Raw genomic sequence first — 19,960 nt, 5'->3', positions numbered from 1 at the left:
GGGTGGTCTTTTATTTCCGAGTCCCTGCATTCTTTTTCATTTTGGTATTTTTTTTTTAAAAAAGGAATGCATGCAGGTATGATAACCTTTTTTATTTAGTAGCAATAAATCCCAAATATGTTGATACAAAAATATGAACCTGCAAGAAAACATCATGCAATGCAAGAGAAACCAGGAGAGGATTAGAGACAAGGGATACTGATGAAGCTGTCTGTTTTTCAGAGTTTTTTAAATCAATTACCAAAGCTAAAAATTTCTTCTTTTTTTTTGATAAAAAAGGAGGCAAAGATGCCACTCTGCATTTATTAAGGATGAAAATATCTACAAGTCTATATGTACAAGAGGTTTAGCAGTGCACTCGCCTGCTGAATAACAATGGGCTTGACAACCAGAAAGAAAGATGAACAACACCAACAGCAGGTGGAAGATATTACATTGTGAGAGAAGATGTAGACCCTCATTTGCTCCAAAGCTAAAAATTTCACTTTATCTCAGAAGCATTTTAATTTGTAACAACTGTACAAGTAAAGAGTCAAAGCTTAAAAACTACACATGAAAGTGAAAAGAAGCTATAGGTTTATCCCTTTATTTTTTATATTTTTGAGAGGAAGGAGACTAATGGGTGATCCCTTTTATATTTGAATTGACACAGAAGGCCAGGAAAGTAGAATTGATTTATAAATGCAGTTTGAGACTCCAATTGTGGTGCTTAAATGCTAATAAGCGAAGATGGCTCGATATAAAAGGGTAGAAGCAAAACCACTGGATGGCAAACAAGTTTGACTTAATTTACCTTTGGATGCAAACTAAATTTCAGAAGATCAGTCTTACTGCTAGTGCATCTAGTGCAACAATCTCCAAAATATACTACTTCTAAGGATTCCAGTTATTTGTTGTAAAATCCACCTGATGAATTCACACAAGATATGCTTTTTCCCCCCTCCCTCCAATTAATTAATAAGATGTGTTTCGAAGTGTGCTTAGAATAAGTTGCTTGAAACAATTATAGCTGGCAGCATAACAAAGACATGCAGAATCCTAATCCTGGATTCCAGGACATCATATCAAACAGGACCCAAATGGGAAGAGAAAAATGAATGAATCATACTGTCATTGGTTCCAAGGCAAGGCATCCAAATTTGTCATGTTTCTTCAAGTTAATTTTCACCAGATCAGTTTATGTATTATATGTTGTTTTCTCTTCATGAACCTTGATGAGGTCAAGGGAGAACGGCCTCCGGCCCACGCGTCTAGCGCTACGGAGGGATCTGCCGCCCTCCGACCTCGCCCCCACCGGTCTAAACAGCGGAAGCGACTGCTTCTTCTCAGAAGTATTGTCCGCTTTGAAGGAGGTTTCATAGTCTCTTCCCAACATACGGTTTTGCCCCGCAAAATGTGCCTATAAAGAGAAAGGGGTAGCCCCCCTCTATTTAAGAAACAGACCTCTTCGCTATTTAGTCAATGTGGAATTAAGTCCAGGCCACTTTATTCCCACAACGTAGCCTCCCCAGTGAAGAGGTCTGTGCCGGGATCAAGGGGTCCTGCATGGGCCACCAGTGATGAGATCAAGGGAGATCGGCCTCCGGCCTGTGCGTTCAGCGCTACGGGGGATCTACCGCCCTCTGACCTCGTCCCCATCGGTCTAAACAGCGGAAGCGACTGCTTCTCAGAGGTATTGTCCGCTTTGAAGGGGGTTTCATAGTCTCTTCCCAACGCACGATTTTGCCCGCAAAAGGTGCCTCTAAACAGAAAGAGGTAGCCCCTCTCCATTTAAGGAACATGCCTCTCCACTATTTAGTTGATGTGGGACTAAATCCAGGCTTCTTTATTTCCATAACAAACCTAAAGTAAGAAAGTAAGAAAGGAGAGATGTTTCCTTTGATACATAGGATGTATCCATAGTTTAAAAATTCAAAAACTAGACCCGTCTTGAAAGTTAGCTGAGTACAGTTAAGCTCATTCAAATACTGCATGGAGCCCTAATGCTTATTGTTAACATGATAACAATATATTAATTAAATAATTAAAATAAAAAAAAATAAGAGACACCAATGACTAGTTAACAGCTATCAACGACTATTTTTTTTTTCTTGTTTATTCTGAATGCTAATCAAATTCAAAGGAAACAATAAACTGTCTCGGTAAATAGTATTACAGCTCTCACCTAAAGAAATTCAAATTTTAGTAATTTTTGGGAAAGGAATATAACTATACCATGAATAAGCATGACAGAATGGACCCTCATCCTAGACACATTGTACTAATTGTTTAGGAAAAAAAGTAGAATAATACATAATGATAAGTTAATAAATAATTGATTGTGAAAGATTAATGTTATTTCAAAGGTTTGATAGATTGTCACTCATATACCACTTATATTGTAGAAGACACCCTCAATAACATGCTTTGGATAGAAATGTGAGAGAAAAAAGATGGTATTGAGATATGGTATAATTAGTGTTAAAGACTTGATTGAGTCAAGTTATTCAGACTGAGCTCCGAGTAACTCAACAAGCTAGCCAAGTCAAGATTGATCCAAAATCTAGATTTTACACAATCCGAATCTTCTACAGAGTTGGCTTGAAAACTTGCCAGTGGAGATGTCTCGGCCAATTCTCAAGTTGATTCACCAGTTTTTGAACTATGTCACGTACCTAATTCTTGGATTAATTTATATAAAATATAGTTCATGATTGCATAGAATGAGTTGTTAATCAAGATATATCACCACATAGTTTCGACAGATAAGTTTTGGGCTAAAAATACTATCATTAAATAAGCATAATTGAACTAGTATGTCTACACAAACACACACACACACACACACATATATATATATATATATATATATATATATATATATATATATATATATATATATATATATATATATATATATATATATATATATATGCGCGCGCGCATACTGTTGGTGGATTGGAGTATGGGTTTGGCCGGTCGGGTTTAACAACTTTAAACCTAGGCCTAATTCAAAAATTTCAATAGATTTGACTTGGATCCACACCCAACCTGCTTATCATCCGATCTAGATTGGGTTAAATACTAGGTTGGGTTAATCACTAGGTTTATAGGTTAGGGAGACAACCCTATACTTCATAACCATAGAAATTTAAGGGTACAAATATTATTTTTAATTTTTCGATTGACCAAATGATTCTTCAATTCATATCCCAAAATTCAAACTACTCAAGAATCATGCAATATTTTGTTATTTTATGCATAACAGAGGGGATATGACTAATCATTATGAATAAGTGGTGTTAGAATTAGTTAATACTTCATAGGTAAAATCTCCTCTGAACAAAATCATAGTGCAATTAAACAGGTATAAGATGTTTGCCTGTTTTGTTTTCTTTCCTTTTCTTTATTTTCTTTTCAGTTCATTTTCATACAGGTTATTTTTGATGCCTCTTCTATAATTATTTTAAATGAATATATATTCAAATATATAAAGTTTTTATTTTCTTCAAATTCAAAATTCATATGGCCCCACACTTAAAATGTGAAGGGTTGTGCCGGGTCCTACACTTGCGGCTTCTGTGCATCTTGTGGCTCATTTGGAAACTTCCACTTTGTGGCTTCTCAAAGTCAATTTTGATAGACGTATTAAGAATAGAGAGCAAAGTGGAGGAGCTGGCTTTATCATTTGCAACCACAGATCAATCCTCATAGCAGCAAGTGACTGTCTATTGTATGACATATTGGTGTCGCTTGCTGAGCTAAGAGCTGCATGGAAGGATTTGACTTATGCTGCTCTAGTTTTGCAAGCTGATAGTATTGTTTTGAAAAGAGATCTCCGAACAGTCATAATAGCAGAAGCGGAGCATGAAGACACCCATATTCCACTGCTGATAGATATTTGGAGGCTCAAAGCGAGTTGCACCTCATATGGGATCAGACATATCTACAGAGATGATTATAGAACAGCTAATTGGATGGGAGAGGTCAGCATCACTATCTTAGGGGCTACAGGATATTCTTATGATTGGTGCTCTAGGGATTGTGGTCACACAAGGGCCTTGTAAAGTAGCTCTTCTTATCTATATAAAAAAAACAAAAGGTTTTGTCCATTAGTTGAGACCACTTGCAACAATAAACAATCCCAAACACATACATATTTTATACAAGCTTTACATCGATCTTGTCGTTATTCTCTTGAAATCATCCATCCTATCCTAGCTCGATGGCATCATGTTCTAGAAAAATCAACAAACATGCATGGGCCCATGGATCTAACACTTAACATGACAACATTTTGAGTCCAAAGTATAGTGATATCTGACAACAATAGGTACACACACATTGGAAGGGCCCATCTTACATTGTATATATATTTTTTAAATGATAGCCACTATGATTTCTTTTGTCATAGCAGCCATTACAATTATGAGAACAATGGCTATTATTTAACATTTTGAATATTCCTTGAAATAAAATATCATATTTTAATATCAATATCTTTGCATCAATTACAAAAATATTTTTTTTTTATATCGATGATGCTGTAATTGTTATTTTCTTTTATAATAATAAATAAGAAATAAATATCGATCATTATATTTTTTTAATTGCAAATAATTTTAATTCAGATAGACCAAGAATAAATGTGGTGGTAGATGATTGTTATTGCCATCGATGGCAATTTTATGAAAAAGCTGATCGATGAACCATGGGATGATCAAAGTAGATGCGATCTATTTTTTTTTTTTTTTTTGTATATTTGCACCATCAATAAGTATTCTTTTTAAGTTAGATTAGTTATATAAAAAGACCCACAAATGGAGCGGCAATAATTGGAGGCTTATGGGCCCAAGATGGGGAGGGGAAAGCAAGGGAGAGCATCAGCATCACGTGGATAATGCTGTGCTTGTCCGCTCTCACGAAAAAGAACAGAAACAATGGAACGAGTCAAAGCGAACCTAGATTAGATTCTGTCCCTTGACCCTTTTATTACATCCCTCTGAAATTTTTCTTACAAGGTTGGTGGTTAATCGTGTAAGATTAGATATGGTCCAAGATTAGATATGGTCCAAGCTGGCTGAGCTGTCTCCAGCTGTAATCGGTTATCTTCTTTGAAGTTTGTGCCCCCTTGCGACCACAATACGTCATCTTTCACGCCCTGCCACCTCGGGATTGCAGTGAATTTATTAAAGAAAAAGATAAAATTTTCATGAGGATGAAGGGGAGATTTGGAAGTACAAGATTTATAATGATGCATTAAGATACGTGCTCAATGGATGAGGTTTTAAAAAATCAGCGGTTATTAATTGCCGCTTGTAGAGCCTTCGTGCGAAAATTTTTTTAGTTAACCATAAAATATTAGCATATTTTAGAGTGCCTAATATTTAGTTGAGCATCTATTTTTTAAAGTCAAAATATTTATTATATTTTTAATAAAAAAAATTTTATTCATAAATTTTGATGATTTAAGAATAGTTTTAGAAAAATATATCAAATTTTCAACTGATTGAAAATAACTTTCCTATGTTCCTCATGAATTTTTTTATGAAACATGAGAATTTTATTCTCATATGAATGCTACTTTTTTTTTTTGAAAACTCTAATCAAATTAAAGATTTTTTTCGTTTTCTGTTGACTATAATTTTTCTTATTTTATTTTTACGAACCAAATAAGTCCTAATATTATGGGTCTAAAGAAATGATCGAGAAGGAGATATAATTTAAGATGAGTTTTAGTATCAACCTGAGGCATGGTCTGGAAAGGAAATTGAATTTTTAGGGGTATACAGACTTTATATATAGATTGGGTTAAATTTGGATAGGTTTAACAGAAATTGATCCTTGCATCCATTTGAGATTAGCATTATTATCCTATGTAATGATTATGAATTTATTGTTTTTATTTAGGTGTATTTTGATGAAAAGAAAGTAATGTTTTGTCCAATGAGAGAATAATTATTGGATTTTTTTGTCAAGTTTACCCTTGCAAAGAAAACCATACAAACAATAAAAATACCAATACTATGAATTACTAGGCACATATAACTAGAAATTTTAGGCTCTATATACACTATTTCAATAGCTATTGATGTGTAAATCAATGAAAGAAGATCAAATAGTATTAAAGCAATAATATAAAAAATAAAAGAGAGTACTTTTAGAGTAAAATGCATCAAAGAAATGAATATCTTGCTGAAAATAATGGACAATAGGTTTAAAAGATCCCAACTTTTCCAAGTCTTCTAATAATAAAATTTTGCAAATGACGAACAACCTCTTGTGAATGGTAAATAGGGAGAGGGGCTCAAATGGTTGTCATGGAGATTCTTAGTAGAGCCATAATCAAGTTTGCCAAGCAAATGGGAATAATTATAGAAATAAATCTTGAGAAAGCAGGTGATGATGAAGTTTTAAGCATAGAAAGGATTGAGATTAGGAGTAGCTAATTTTTGAATAGATGCAAATTCCTTACAGAAAGATTCGGTGTAAGTGTTTCATCATATAAAAATTATACCTTAACCATAACAATATAGGAGTTTAGGGGCAGCTAATTTTTAGTTTTTGTGCATTCTCTTGCAATTAAACATATTTATAACTTTAACAAAAACTTTTCAATTATAACTATGCAATTAAGAATGCTAATAAAGCAATGATCTAATCTTAGCCAAGTAATCAAATTGGATCATATAATTTTCTACCTTATAGTCAATTTTGTGGAGTTGATTGATCCAGGAATCTTATCTGGGTCAATCAATTTGTAGATAAGTCACTAGAGTTTGGAGGAGGAGGAAGTGGGGTCAACTTATTCGAATGGTATTAAGCAAATCTAAATCCATCCGAACCAAGAAGTATGAAACTTGAGACTATGACAAAAGGCAACCTACTTCCAAACCCAAGTTGGCCCAAAGGTATCATCTAAACATAAGTTTTGTTAGGCAACCTACTTTCGAAGCTGGTTTGAATGGGAACCCTAAGAAAGATATGGATAGCCTCCTCCTCGGAAGAAAGAAGAACTTCAGCTTTAACAATCAAGATAATGGAGAATCACTGAGGTGTAAATCTGTCATGAAGTTTGCTTCAAAATATATCTTCTTCACAATCAAAAAGAAAATAGTTTCAAAAATAAAATTAATAACAAGAGGCCCTGGTGAGGCTCTTGTAATGTTAACCATTGAAAATAATATTTTGCCTATAAATTGCTATATTTTTATTTAATAAAAATATTATAAAGGAATAATCTACTAGAATAAAATTAGAAGGTTGAAAAGAGCGTGCCTGGATTGAGGCGTGTGATATACACTACTCTAAGAACGTGATTCGTCCTTCACGTGCAGGTTTGCGGTGATCTCGTTCGTAAAGTACAACAATCTAGCTCGGTTCAATCCTTCTCTAACGAGTACGATCACTGTGGAGGCTTAATCCGACTGACTTCTTCGGATGCTTATAAAATAAATAATAGATAGAAAAGAAAGGTGAAAAAAGTCTCTATTTGTAGAAAAAGCTTTTGGAAGATAGAATACTAAAAAAAACAGATCAGATTGTTTTTGAATAAATCCTGGATTATCAGGAAGATCGAAGAGACGTTTTAAAGATACGTCATGGCAAGTCCAACTCTTTTAAAAGAGGCGTCTCATAAAAATATATTTCAAAATATTTAAAATAACTAAAATTTAGAGAATAAGAAAATTTATTTTTTTACAATTAAAACTAATATTATTTCCAACATTAACCAGATCAATTTTGTTGGATTGTTTAGGGGAATTTGGTTGGCACCAGGCTGACTTGTGCTTGCAAACTTTCAATGGAGCCTAACATACCTAAACCCGTGAATGAGCTAAAAAAGATTTGAATTACCCGTCGTAGCAAAAAAAAAAATAAAATAAAAATAAAATAAAAAAATAAATTGAAAACGGATCGGCTGACCCGCATAAAATAACCCGACAAATTCTGGCACGCGTTTTTGACGTAATCAACACGCAAAGCCGCCGATTCGCTCACCACAAATTCGGACGCGTGTCGCGTCCTCCCTCCCCTAGCCTCGCTGTTCGGGTCATCCGATCCTATGATGGGAATCACGTAAATAATTGGACTTATTAGGGGTAATAACGTCTCCATGTCCATTAGGATCCCCGTCCTTTCGAGGTGGTTTCGTCGGATTTAACGTCGTGGACGAAATCCCCGCCGTCGATTTCTTTCCCCACCCAAATCTCTTCCACCCCTTCCTCTTCTCCTATTTATTTACATATTTGTCGGAACGAATCCTCTCTCTCTTGGATTGCGAATCTGCGATTAGGGTTTGGATATGGGGGAAATGGGGAAGGTGTTCGTCGGGTGGGAGGAGGTGGCGGTGTCGAACGACAAGGGGAGGAGGGTGGTGCACTACTACCTCCGGGACGCCGGCGGCGGGATGGATTTGGCGGTGGTGGGGCGGGAGAAGAGCGTGCGCCACATGTCCTACGCCGTTCCCGGGAAGTTCCTCAGATCGCTCCTTGCGCTGCGGCCAGGCCACCATCTTCTGGCCTCCTCCTGCGCGTCCTTCGGCTGCCCGCCGTCGTCGTCCTCCGGGCTGTCCCTCAAGTGGCGGTCCCGCAGGGAGGTCGTCGATTGGCTCTCTTCCCTCGTCTCAGGTATTTCGGCTTGCCTGTTCCCGCAATAAATTTTAGAATTTGAGAAGAAATAAGGCTTGGAAATCCGTGAGAGATTAAAGAAGATGGCTTTTTTTTCCTTCCGGAATTGAAATTGAGAAGAAATAAAGCTTGGAAAAACGTGAAAGAATTGAAAAGGTGGATTTTTTGATGTTATTTTGGGATCGGGTTTGGTTTTGGGATTCTGTAGCTTGGGATTTCGTATGGATCTCTTGTATCCTTGATGGGTTTTTTGGAAAAGTGCTCCTTTCTTTGTTTGGATTGATGAGTGGAGGTGCTGGTGTGCAAAGTTTTGGGGATTTCTCTGGTTTTTTTTAAAAAAAATATAAAAAATTCATGGAAGGCTAATTGATGGGCCAACTCTGTGACTTGTCATAGATTGCTTCTGTTCACTTATCATACGATATCCAGGAAGTTAAACCGTGAAATAATTTGAAAAGGATATTTTTTGATGATTCTTACATGATTTTTATTGAAATCTTCGATTTCGTATATGTCTGTTCCATTTTTTGATCGGAATTATTTAAGGGTTGGTTCTTTGGTTCGTTTCAACTATAGCCCTAATCCATCACATATCTCTTCTCTTTCTGTTGCATATATAGATAGTTTCTATGAAAGAAATAGAAGGTAATAGTGTTTCAAATAGTTGGTTCTGGTTGCTTCTTTTGGTTGAAGTTAAGAGGAGATAGATCTAGAGAACCTGCAAACATAATTGAAAACGTGATTTTTTTAAATTTTTTTCTTGTTTGAATTTCTTCGTTGGCGTCAGCAACCTTGGATTTCCTTCGGATCTACTGACACCTTTTAAGTTTTCTGGGTCGTTTGCTCCTTGCTTTGGTAACTCTCATTGTGCAAGAACAAGGAGATATCCCTTTTGCCCTCTATTTTTTCCACTGGAAATCTTAGAAGGAAAATATAAACTTTGGTGGGTCTGGGCTACTGTTATCAAGCCACCAGTTTTTGAAAGATAATCCTTTTTTGTATACTTTTGATTTTGTCTTTTCTTTTATTTATTTATTTTGCTTTCTCATCCATGTAGTCTTCTCTGTTTCGTTTATGTTGTGGCTTTTCTATTTGTTCTGGAGCTATTTTGTTTTCAGGAGTCTTCATGCTATCATGTTTAACTCCTGAAAACCATGATATATTGATTTCTTTTCTATATATGTTTTTTTTAAAATTTTACTCCATGAACTTTCTTCGATTCATAACTCCTGTGGATTTAGTATTCTGATTTGAGGTAATTTTCCTCATCGCTGTGCCTTCTCTCTCCCCAACCCTTAGAAATTATCTTGGGCTTGCTTCCTTTGGATAAATTATCTTATGTGTTCTAAAATATGTGAAATTTGTTCTTTTTTATTTTTTTTTGTCTGGATGTTTGAATAAAAAAAAATTCTTACTATGCAGCTCTTTGCTTCCCTTCTTTTTTAAAATTTGAAGTTATATTGATGATTATTTAGTCTTGTTTATATTGATGATGGCTTTAATTTAGAGTTTTGCTTTCAGTAATTTTTTGGGTTACAGAGTTTGTTATGAAAAATCTAGAGTTTTTTTTAGTGTGTATATAGTATGTTATCAAGTTATTTCCCATCTTCTTAAAATTTGCTGTTTGTTTTGTCTTGTAGATTTGAAAATTATTTTGCCTAGTTGGTGACTATTGTCTCACCTGTGCTTTTAGGTGAAGATTGTTATTTCTATCTTCTTATTCGACCCCGGTACTGTTTTAGGTGACTACATGTTTTCTTTCATTGTTCTCATTGTTTTTGTTAATGATCTTTGATCTTGGCAGATCCTTCACCGAATAGATCTCTCAGTTTGGCTAGCCTCATTACAGCTATCTTTTTGAATTTAATTTCATTCCTCAGGCATCTGCAAATTTAACTTGACTTTGAAAGATTTCTTGTACGTTATGGATCTTGAAGACTGTATTCCTTGTGTTGCTTTGCTTGAAAGCCTTTATCTGATCAGATGAAATAGTGTCAGCAAGTACTACAAATAGTTATGACTCGGTGCCAGTTTCAGTGCACATGGAACCCTTCACGAGTCAAGAACCCATGGAACCCTTCACGAGTCAAGAACAGATAGCATACTGAAGGTCACGTCCTTGTAGTTTCTAGACTTGCTCGAGATGCCATTTCTTTCAAAGATATTAGTAATATGGTTGATATTGTACTTTCTCCAAGGGAATCTGCTTTAGAAATCTATCAATGTAGTGAGAAACACTTGTTCTTTCTCAAATTGTTATTTAACAACCTTCACCTTTTGAACACAAGTTACCCATTTTCTATGCCTGTGTAATTTTAATATTTTTACCAAGGTTACCTTTAGGAAAGAAGTTCGGTAATTCATAATTTGATTTTATGCTTTAGTTGGATCCAATTCTCACAATTTACAGTACAGTTTGGATTACAGCATGAGGTTGTTATTGCCACTTATCCTTTTTTTCTTTTTCCATCTTTCCTTCTGAACCAACTTCACATTATGTCAATTTTTGCAAAGTGTTTCTTTACTGTAGACTTCAATTTTGAGGGTTTCAACTTTCCTGTTTTCCTGTCCTTTTGAAAACTTGGTTTTATAATTGTTATGTAGTTTCTTATAGGTTCTCTCTTTCTTTTTTATTCTTTTTAGAGTCTCATAGTTTAAATTTGAGTTTTGTTTTGATGAAGATTTTGCAATCCAACAAAATGTCTGTTCTTTTTACAGATTCAATATCTTATGGATCTTCTCCTATGGTGGATAGATTTTCAGATGATGAAGATGATGAACCTACATATATTCCTGCTTCCAAGGTAGAGAAATTATATTGGTTGTATTTTTCTCTAATTGTGTGAATTATCTTTCTGTTGTGAAGCAAGTGAAGCTAGAAGCTGTTTCATTTATTATTATCTTTCTTTTCTATTGCTTCCCTTTGTTTATTCAGGGCCTTTCATCAGGGAAAATGGGACATCAATCTGAAGAATTTTCATGGTTAGGTTCTTCATGGATTTGCAGGAAAAGACGCAAACACTACCGATCTTTCTGCTGGAATGGAATTACAATCTCTGTATGTATTTAATTTGCAATGACTTCATACTTGTTATTATTTTTGCATTGGTTTAATGTGTGCCATATGCTTGCCTAGGTTCATGACTTTGTCCATGTCATGACTGAAGAGAATCAGACACTTGTGGCATATGTGGAAGATTTGTATGAGGACTTGAGAGCCAACAATATGGCTGTGGTACGATGGTTTCACAAAGTTGATGAGGTTGGTATTCTTTTGCCTCCTGATGTTAATGACAGAGAGATTTTCTTCTCTCTTTGTCTTCAAGATTTCAGTGTTGAATGCATTGATGGATTAGCTGCCGTCCTCAGTGCTCAGCATTTTGAGAAGTTTCAGAATGAGGCAAAGAATAGCAGTTGGGAACCTTACCTGTGTCGCAGGCAGATTGACAATGATGATGTCAAACCTTTCGACATAACTCAGGTCCAGGGCTACTGGAGCCAGGAACTACTTCGGTCTATGTTTACATCTTCTTTGAAATTGAGATTTAAAATAACCTGCGGTGGTTCTAGTTTGGATGGGGATCGAAATTGCCATGATCCCCGAAGTGGACTTAAGAAACATAGGTTGAGTAGTGGCGGTATTGATTTTGCCGGAACAGTTGCTAGGGATATGAACAGGAAAACAAAATTGGGTGCTAGCAGTAAAGAAGAAAGACATATGACAGACACCATTTCTGCTCCTGGTTTCCTCGGAAAGGAGTTGTTCAAGCAAAAACTCCAGCCGCAGCTATCTCCAGGATGCCATGTCGAAGTACTGTCACAAGATAGTGGAATAAGGGGATGCTGGTTCCGATGTGTGATTATTAAAAGGCACCGTGATAAGGTGAAAGTTCGCTATCAAGATGTTCAAGATGCTGATGAAAATGGCAGTTTAGAGGTAAATAATAAATTTTACATGTATGTTTCTTCTCTTATGCCTGGGTGGATGTGCTTATATCTGAACATTTTTTTTTTCAATTTTTTTTTACAGGAATGGGTTCTGCTTTCAAGGGTTGCAGCAACAGATAGGTTGGGTATACGCTTATGTGGGAGGCCAGTGGTTCGTCCAAATCCATCAGACAGAGGCAGGTTGGCATGTAGCTTCAATGTTGGGGCTATTGTTGATGCATGGTGGCATGATGGCTGGTGGGAGGGTATTGTGATTCGTAAAGAATCTGAAGGGCAAATTCACGTATATTTCCCAGGTAAAATCTTGTAGTCATTATACCATTACATTAAACTTGGTACAATTTTTGGTGTCTGAATAGATAAAATTGCAAGAATTATTTTCCTGGACTGCTCGAGTATTCTCACTAATGTTGAATATTGCTTGTTTGAGTATTGCAGGAGAAAAGCAAGTTTCTATTTTTAGCCAGGGTGGCTTGAGACCCTCACAGGAATGGATTGGCAACAAATGGAATCATATAAAAGACAGAAAAGATACTGTAAGCTCATTGTTGTCTGTTATGGAGCGTGAGGATATGGGTTTGTTAAGCGATGAAGGAATCCCAATTCAATCACCAGACACCAATAGGCTTCCTGAAACAGAATACCTAACTGAGAGCGCAGCAGCAGAGAGAACTGTTGAATGCAAGCTTACGCCTCATAGAGATTCATTGATATTTAAATCTGGAGATGTGTTGGATCTTGCTAAAGAATGTTATCTGGATGGCTTGAAATGGGGCTCATCAAAGAAAAGGAAGAGAAGAGAGTTTGCCTGTGATGATCCAGATCATACTAAAAGACGTTGTGAAGTTCACAGCAGTAGCAGCCGAGAGGAAGCAGAACAGTCTAATGCTTGCAGGGTGTTTATGCTACCCAAATCATTGAAAGTTGATCATGACAACTGCAAGATTGGTGGTGATCCTCTGTTCAGTGCCCCAATGACAGTTTCAAGCTTGGTCATGTCCAGATGAAGCTTGCCATGATTGTATAGTTAGTTTCAAGAATGCTGACCATTTTTTGAAGATTTCAGTAGCTATGTGGGGTGTGATCTCCATGCACCCTATTCTATTTTTTTTCCAGAGGTTGCAAGGATAAAATGGAGCCCTTGGAGCCTACACAGCTTCAAGCCATTGACCCCCATTAACGACTAAGGAACTTGCGTGTTATGCTGTATTTATTGTAGTCCAGAATTTCTTACATGGGCGCGTGTCATAAGGGCCTGTTGGGTTGAGGAGGTGATAAAGATTTTAGAGTCAGATCCTTTTGGGAATCCTATCCAAAGTTTTCCTGTCGGCCTCATTCCAGATGATACCGCATTTCCATTGGGTTCTTTCTCTGGCTTTACCCTTATTTTGTTTTAGTTTTTAGTTAACTTACAAACATTGATGTACATCTGAACGATTCCATTTGTATCTCCAAATAAATTAGTGATAATGACAACCTTGAGGTTCTGTTGTGTTGCACATGTTTATTTCGTAAATTACTTGGTTTGTTGTGCTAATACTGTGTAGATTCTGTTATTTCTTATTACTGTTTTCTCAAAAAGAGTTTCCTATAGATGTCAATTGTGGAGATGCTTGGATGTAGATCACTTTACCTATAAATTTTAGTGTAAATGGTAACTTTATTGGAACATCTAATCTATTTTTAACGGTATTTCCAAAATTCCAGAGAACTTGGTATCATGATTTGTTTTTTCAGATTTACAGATATCTTTTTTCATACTTCTTCCTTAATCTTTGCGCCTTCTCTTTCATGTGGAAGACATCATATGGATATCCGTTTCATTGTACAAACAGTCATTAGGCCTTAAATCTCTTCAATACTCAATGAGGGCTCGTTTGGTTCGCGGGAAGCATTTTTCCCCCTAGGAATATGATTCCTGGAAAAATTCAAGAGAATGTCTGGGAATGTACTTTTGGCATGTTTGGTTTAACATGAAAAAGTGACAAATTTTTAGAGTGCCTATGTTTGGTTGGCCATCCACTTTCCTGGAAAGGTTATGTGTAATTTCTATTATACTCTTAATAAAAGTTAGGTCTTTAATGCCTCTTGAAGGGTCTTTTTGGAAAAAATAAAGATGGAGTGATTTTCCACCTCATGGAAAAGACTTTTCCATAAAATGTGGGAACCATATTTCCATGGGAATACAATTTTCCCATTTTTCTCCTTTGAAAATTCCAACCAAACAAGAGGCATCTTATTACTTTTTCGTTGACCACACTTTCCTCCCTTTTTTTTTCGCGAACCAAACGAGTCATGAAGATTAGCCTTTAGCATTACCCTGTGTATCTGAAAGGCAAGCAGTGATTAGTTGGATCCGGTCAATTTCTCCCTTGGCAAAAGGCTTGGGCATTTGGAGCTCAAGTATAAGCAAGATCTGTGTTTGAATCACAAGCCTTTAAAGCCCTTCTATACTTCAAAGGATCATCAGTTAAAATATTTCTGAGGGGAATCATTGGTTAAAACTTTGGATGCCATGTGTAATTTGACCTTATTAGTCTGAAAAATTTTATCAGACCCTACTTGAAAAAAAGAGAAAAAAAAAAAACTGTCGTAGAGAATTGCAATTAAGAATGTCCATGGAATAAGGCAAAGGACAATGACACAGCTCTCCTCTTCTTGGTTCAACCGGAATCAGATTCCAAGGCACAAAACTTGAAAGGTATTTACTCTGCATTCTTTAATGAAAACATACATATTACTATTTACTCTTCAGGAAGTTCTCAGAAGTTATATATTCTGTATTGTTTAATGAAAACATTGTTTAAAATGTATTTATTCCTTTAACAGAAGTTCCAATGGAATCGTTGTTTGAATCTGTATGAGAATTTCCATTGGAATCAGAAAATCTGCCAAAGGAATCTGATTCCTTAGTAAAATTCTCATACATATTGGATGAGCAATGATTGGATCACTCTTTGAGTACAACTTGCAAAGTTCTGCCAAAAATGAAGAAGCCAAGAGCAAGACCCCATCTCCTAGCAAGCATGTCATGGAGCATAAGAGATTACAAGACATCACAATCTGATGAAGGCCGTGAATGCAACTGCCGAGCAAGCCTGCGATGCTCTGAATCAAGGTAGAGTTGGTTTGGTAAAAATATATCATTCTCCTCCCCCCCCCCCCCCCCCCCCTTCTCTCTCTCTCATAGAGACTATATTTGTTTCTTTCGAATGGTTATGTTAGTAGACATCATGGTTTTCATAGTATTTGTTGGTTGGACTGCTTTAGTAGAGGATTATGTGCACAACAATTAGGAGTGGTGAAGATAGAAGAACAAGAAAAACTTTCCAACTATGAAGGGGATATTGATGAATTAGGTCAAGCAGAGAAATTTGTTAAGGTGGTATTTTGCATTCCATTTGCATTCTAGAAGATTGAGGCCATGTTATATAGGGAGACTTTTGAAGATGAAGTCTCTCACCTCAGAAAGTCCTTCGAAATGCTTGAAGTAAACACCAGAATATACATTTTTTTCATTAGTCACTCTGTTCCTTGGAGCTAATCATTAGCCCTTAGTTTTCATTAACCACTCTGAATCTTGCTGCTAAAGACTCACTTTTGTCTGTGCAGGAAGCCCGCAAGGAACTTAGGTCTAGTAGGCTTTTCTTAAGATTGCTTGAGGCTGTGCTCAAAACAGGGAATCGGATGAATGTCGGGACTATAAAAGGCAGTGTGAGAGCTTTCAAACTTGATGCTCTGCTAAAACTTGCAGATGTCAAGGGAACTGATGGAAAGACCACCTTCCTGCATTTTGTTGTTCAAGAGATGATCAGGTCAGAAGGTGCAAATGCTATGGAGACAGCAAGACAGAAAACTAAACAAGACAAAAATAAGCCAATGGCTGCTGAGGAAAGAGAAGAGGTTCACAGGGCAATGGGTCTGGAAGGACTCATCACAGAGCTCTGCAATGTCAAGAAGACAAGTATAGACTGGAATGTATTGGTTAGCTCAGCCTCAAATCTCTCCCGCGGAATGGATCAGCTGAAACATTTAGTAGAAATAAACCTATCCAATGATGACATTAGTGGCAGCTTTGTCCACTCCATGAAATCCTTCATGCACCATGCTGAAAAGATCATCCAAGAGCTGAAAAGTGATCAAAATAAAGCCCTACATGTCAGAGAGATCACCGGGTACTATTATCGGAACATGCGCAGGGATGAAGCGAATTCACTCCGGATATTCATAATTGTGAGGGACTTCCTTGGTATATTAGATCGAGTACGTAAAGATGTCAGGAGCTCAAGACCCATCAGGGTCTAAACCCTGTCATTCCCCATAGACAACATGGACTTATCTTGAACTTTCTTCCTTCTGAGTTGCTGATTAAATTACAGTCATAGAGCAGCAACTGCCTTTTGTTTAGCTTCTTTTTCCCCTCTCTCTCCAATATGAAGAATGATGCACGAGTCCATTTTTGTAAGTATTCCTGCTTTTGTAAATTCTGATAAAGTCATTAGCACTGGACAAAGCAGATGGAGTTTGAGATTTTTATCTACCTCAGTTATTGCCTCAATCTGCGGTAACAGGTTACATGAAGACTTCAACCATTCTTCTTTTAGTCTTTACTTGGGACTACTGCATGATTCTTTCACTAATATAGCTTTGATTAATTGAGAGGTTCTTCCAAGAAGACTAAGCAGGGTGGCAAGCCTTTTAGATTCAACAGTGAAATCAGTCAATGTAGAGAATTCATAGCAATCGATGGTCCTATGGATCTCCCATTTTCTAGGCATGGATTCACTTGGTGTAAATAATAGAAGGATTGGCTGTGTTTTGGAGCATACTGATAGGGGCTTGGCTGAAAGGAACTAGATTGACCAATTTCTAGATTCTAGTTTGACTTATCTTGTTCAAACTAGATCTGATCACTGTCCCTCTCTGTTATAGCTCAGAGGCAAGATGTCTAAGTTCAGTTGTCTATCATACCGAGTGTCCAGCAACTTTGCAAAACTAAGAAGGCAATGAAGAAGTCATTAAAGGAGTGGAATCAAGATATGGTGGGTAATATTTTCAGGAGAACTGAGACTATGGGGAAGGAGATTTCTGAGTTACAACACAAAAGAGGCAGATGGAGGAGGACTAGATGAAGTTTGAATTCAATTAAAGGAGATCTCAGAACAATGCCTTATCATGGCAACAGGAACTTCTTAGAGAGAAAAATCCAGAATTCGGCGGAGCAAGCCATTCTAGATTACTTTCAAGCCGCCTATTCATGTGAAATTAAACGAGGATGTTAACTTGCAATTAACTCCAGAGTTGTTAAGGAAGATTGAATGTAGACTTCTTATGCCGCCGAGCGCAAAGTGCTATTTCTCGTCGAAGCCTACTGACCAAATATTAAGCATAAGGTATTGGAACATGATGTGAAATTTGAAATTTATCACACTTCTTGAATTTTGATCTGCACAGACAGATATTGGGAAAAATAATATAAAAATTAGAATCATGCATTCCTTTCAAAATTTGAAATTTCCATTTCTACTATATTCACTGAAAGAGTATATCAATGCGCAGATGCCAATTCGATCAAGTATGTAAAGTTGTTTATAAACAACTATACATCCAGATCAGATATTAGAATCATGCATTCCTTTCAAAGTACATAAAGTTGTGAATGGGATGTTAGCAACATTCATATTGTCTTTAAAAAGAATGAAAAAATGGATATGTCTAACAATAGGATTAGTTTAATACATATTGATTGATGAGTTAAACAAAGCAATTATATGAACCATTAATTGAAATGAAAATCTAAAGCATCATCAAAATAAGAAAGAACCATCTTTATGGTATGTGGATCCTTATCAGTAACCTGATATCCGGATCCATATCTAGAGAAAAGAAGAACACAGTTATCTATCTTAGTATTTTGATAAAACTGAAAAAAAAAGTGTATTTGCACTTAAGGCCAAGTATCAAATCGTTTCACTTCGTATGAAATTAATCAGTGGGTCTTCCCCATCCTTCTCCCCAAAACAAACTACAGGCCAAGTATTAGCTCAAGTTTGGGCCAAGTCAGGGCAAGGAATTGTGTTATCATGTAGGTTGTATTATTTGACAAACTCAACATTCTGACTTGTAACTTCTTCATGAAGACAACATTTCTACAATTTCCTCCCCTTCAGTACCATCACTAAATTTCAGTAAATTATATTTACTGAGACATGTTTTTCCCTAAATGAACTCATTGAATACTATCTTCCTATTTCACAATCATCTCATCTTGCAAGAAAATGAAGCTTTTTCTTGCAATTTTGGTTTTTTCTTTCCTTTTTTTTTGAGAAGCAATTTTTCTAGACTAGATTCCTTCAGTAAACGTAGTATTAGCAGGTAGATAGGCCATCTTGTTGTTGTTGTTGTTGTTTTTTTTTTTTTGGGTAAATCGGCGGCTCACACCTGGCGAGTGTGAAAACAGCCAACAAAATCAAAAAGCAAAATACTGCGCAAAGGTATGGGCACAGTCCCGTGGTCTAGCCAGAAAAAACCTCCTGAGTAATGAGCTGCGAAGGAAGCAATCCAGTCTGCAGCACTGTTCGTCTCCCGATATACGTGTGTGGCTTGATGAGAGTCAGTCTTCCCCGGTGCTCTGCGAATATCATGGAGCAGCGGCCGGTCCTCGACTGAGCACCTCCATCCCTGGATCCACTCAATCACCGTGGTCGAATCCCCCTCGAGGAGGATGTGACCCATACCTAGTACCTGCTTCGCATAGGAGACACCCTCCCAGGCCGCCCGAAGCTCAGCGGTTACTACTGACGAGTCAAAAATCCTCCGCCCACCTGCCGCTACAAGCCTGGCATCGTGATCCTTGATGACAAATCTCACACCTTCGTAGCTCCCGTCCTTTGCTATGCTCCCATCGAAGTTTACCTTGAGATAGCCGGGGTGGGGGCACCCAGGATACCAATATTGTCTTGGACGCTGCAAGAGTAGAATGTGGGCCCCAGATATCCCTGACCAACCTAGTAGGTGAAGTCTCAATGGTGCCGGTGATCTCAGTTGCATGCCGTAGAGCTCGGTCCGCCACCACCCTCGGATGGGAGCTATCGCCGTCGAAAACTCGTGTATTCCTATCCAGCCAGCAATGATAGGCCAGATAGGCATCACGAGTCCTCCTCTCCTCCCGTCCGGACCTCCGAACTGAGGCCTCCAAATGCCGTAGGAACTCCTCGGTGGACGCTCACATCTGCCCCTGGTCAGGCTGAGCTGAGGCACATCTCCATATCTGACTGGCTCTCGGGCACCCAAAAAGAACATGGTGAATGGACTCCTCCGTCGCCTGACAAGCTCCACATCCGACAGGAATCCTCACTCTCCACATGGTGAATAGGCCATCCTGTTAATAGATAGCTCTGTAA

At 37.2% G+C, this 19,960-nt stretch overlaps 1 protein-coding gene and 1 pseudogene across 2 annotated transcripts; both read left to right on the top strand.

The window, feature by feature from the left end:
- The first annotated feature begins 8,173 nt into the window (after window positions 1-8,173).
- LOC103715034 (uncharacterized) lies at window positions 8,174-14,056 on the top strand. 2 transcript variants are annotated; one of them, XM_008802534.6, is made up of 6 exons: window positions 8,174-8,609; window positions 11,328-11,413; window positions 11,545-11,667; window positions 11,746-12,546; window positions 12,640-12,853; window positions 12,996-14,056. In XM_008802534.6, exons 1-6 carry the CDS (start codon window positions 8,285-8,287, stop codon window positions 13,562-13,564), a joined length of 2,118 nt encoding a protein of 705 aa, XP_008800756.3. In that variant the 5' UTR covers window positions 8,174-8,284; the 3' UTR covers window positions 13,565-14,056. The 2 variants fall into 2 exon arrangements, with proteins under 2 accessions (XP_008800756.3, XP_008800757.3); XM_008802535.5 differs by lacking the exon at window positions 8,174-8,609 and adding an exon at window positions 8,616-10,719.
- Window positions 14,057-14,193: 137 nt separating this feature from the next.
- On the top strand, window positions 14,194-19,960 carry LOC103715033 (formin-like protein 11; annotated as a pseudogene).

The sequence above is a fragment of the Phoenix dactylifera genome, chromosome 18 (assembly GCF_051530095.1).
Source record: "Phoenix dactylifera cultivar Ajwa chromosome 18, Ajwa_hap1_PhDact_Kaust_v1.1, whole genome shotgun sequence".
NCBI classification, from domain to species: domain Eukaryota; kingdom Viridiplantae; phylum Streptophyta; class Magnoliopsida; order Arecales; family Arecaceae; genus Phoenix; species Phoenix dactylifera.
The sequence above is the reverse complement of the archived record's forward strand: the minus strand, read 5'-3'. Positions and strand labels throughout refer to the sequence as shown.

What these genes read in the sequence shown, in the direction of transcription:
- LOC103715034 (XM_008802534.6), top strand. Translation starts at nt 8,285, where the DNA reads ATGGGGGAAATGGGGAAGGTGTTCGTCGGGTGGGAGGAGGTGGCGGTG. An exon ending in GGAATGGAATTACAATCTCT is followed by an intron (nt 11,668 to 11,745) that starts GTATGTATTTAA and finishes ATGCTTGCCTAG; the next exon opens with GTTCATGACTTTGTCCATGT. An exon ending in AATTCACGTATATTTCCCAG is followed by an intron (nt 12,854 to 12,995) that starts GTAAAATCTTGT and finishes TGAGTATTGCAG; the next exon opens with GAGAAAAGCAAGTTTCTATT.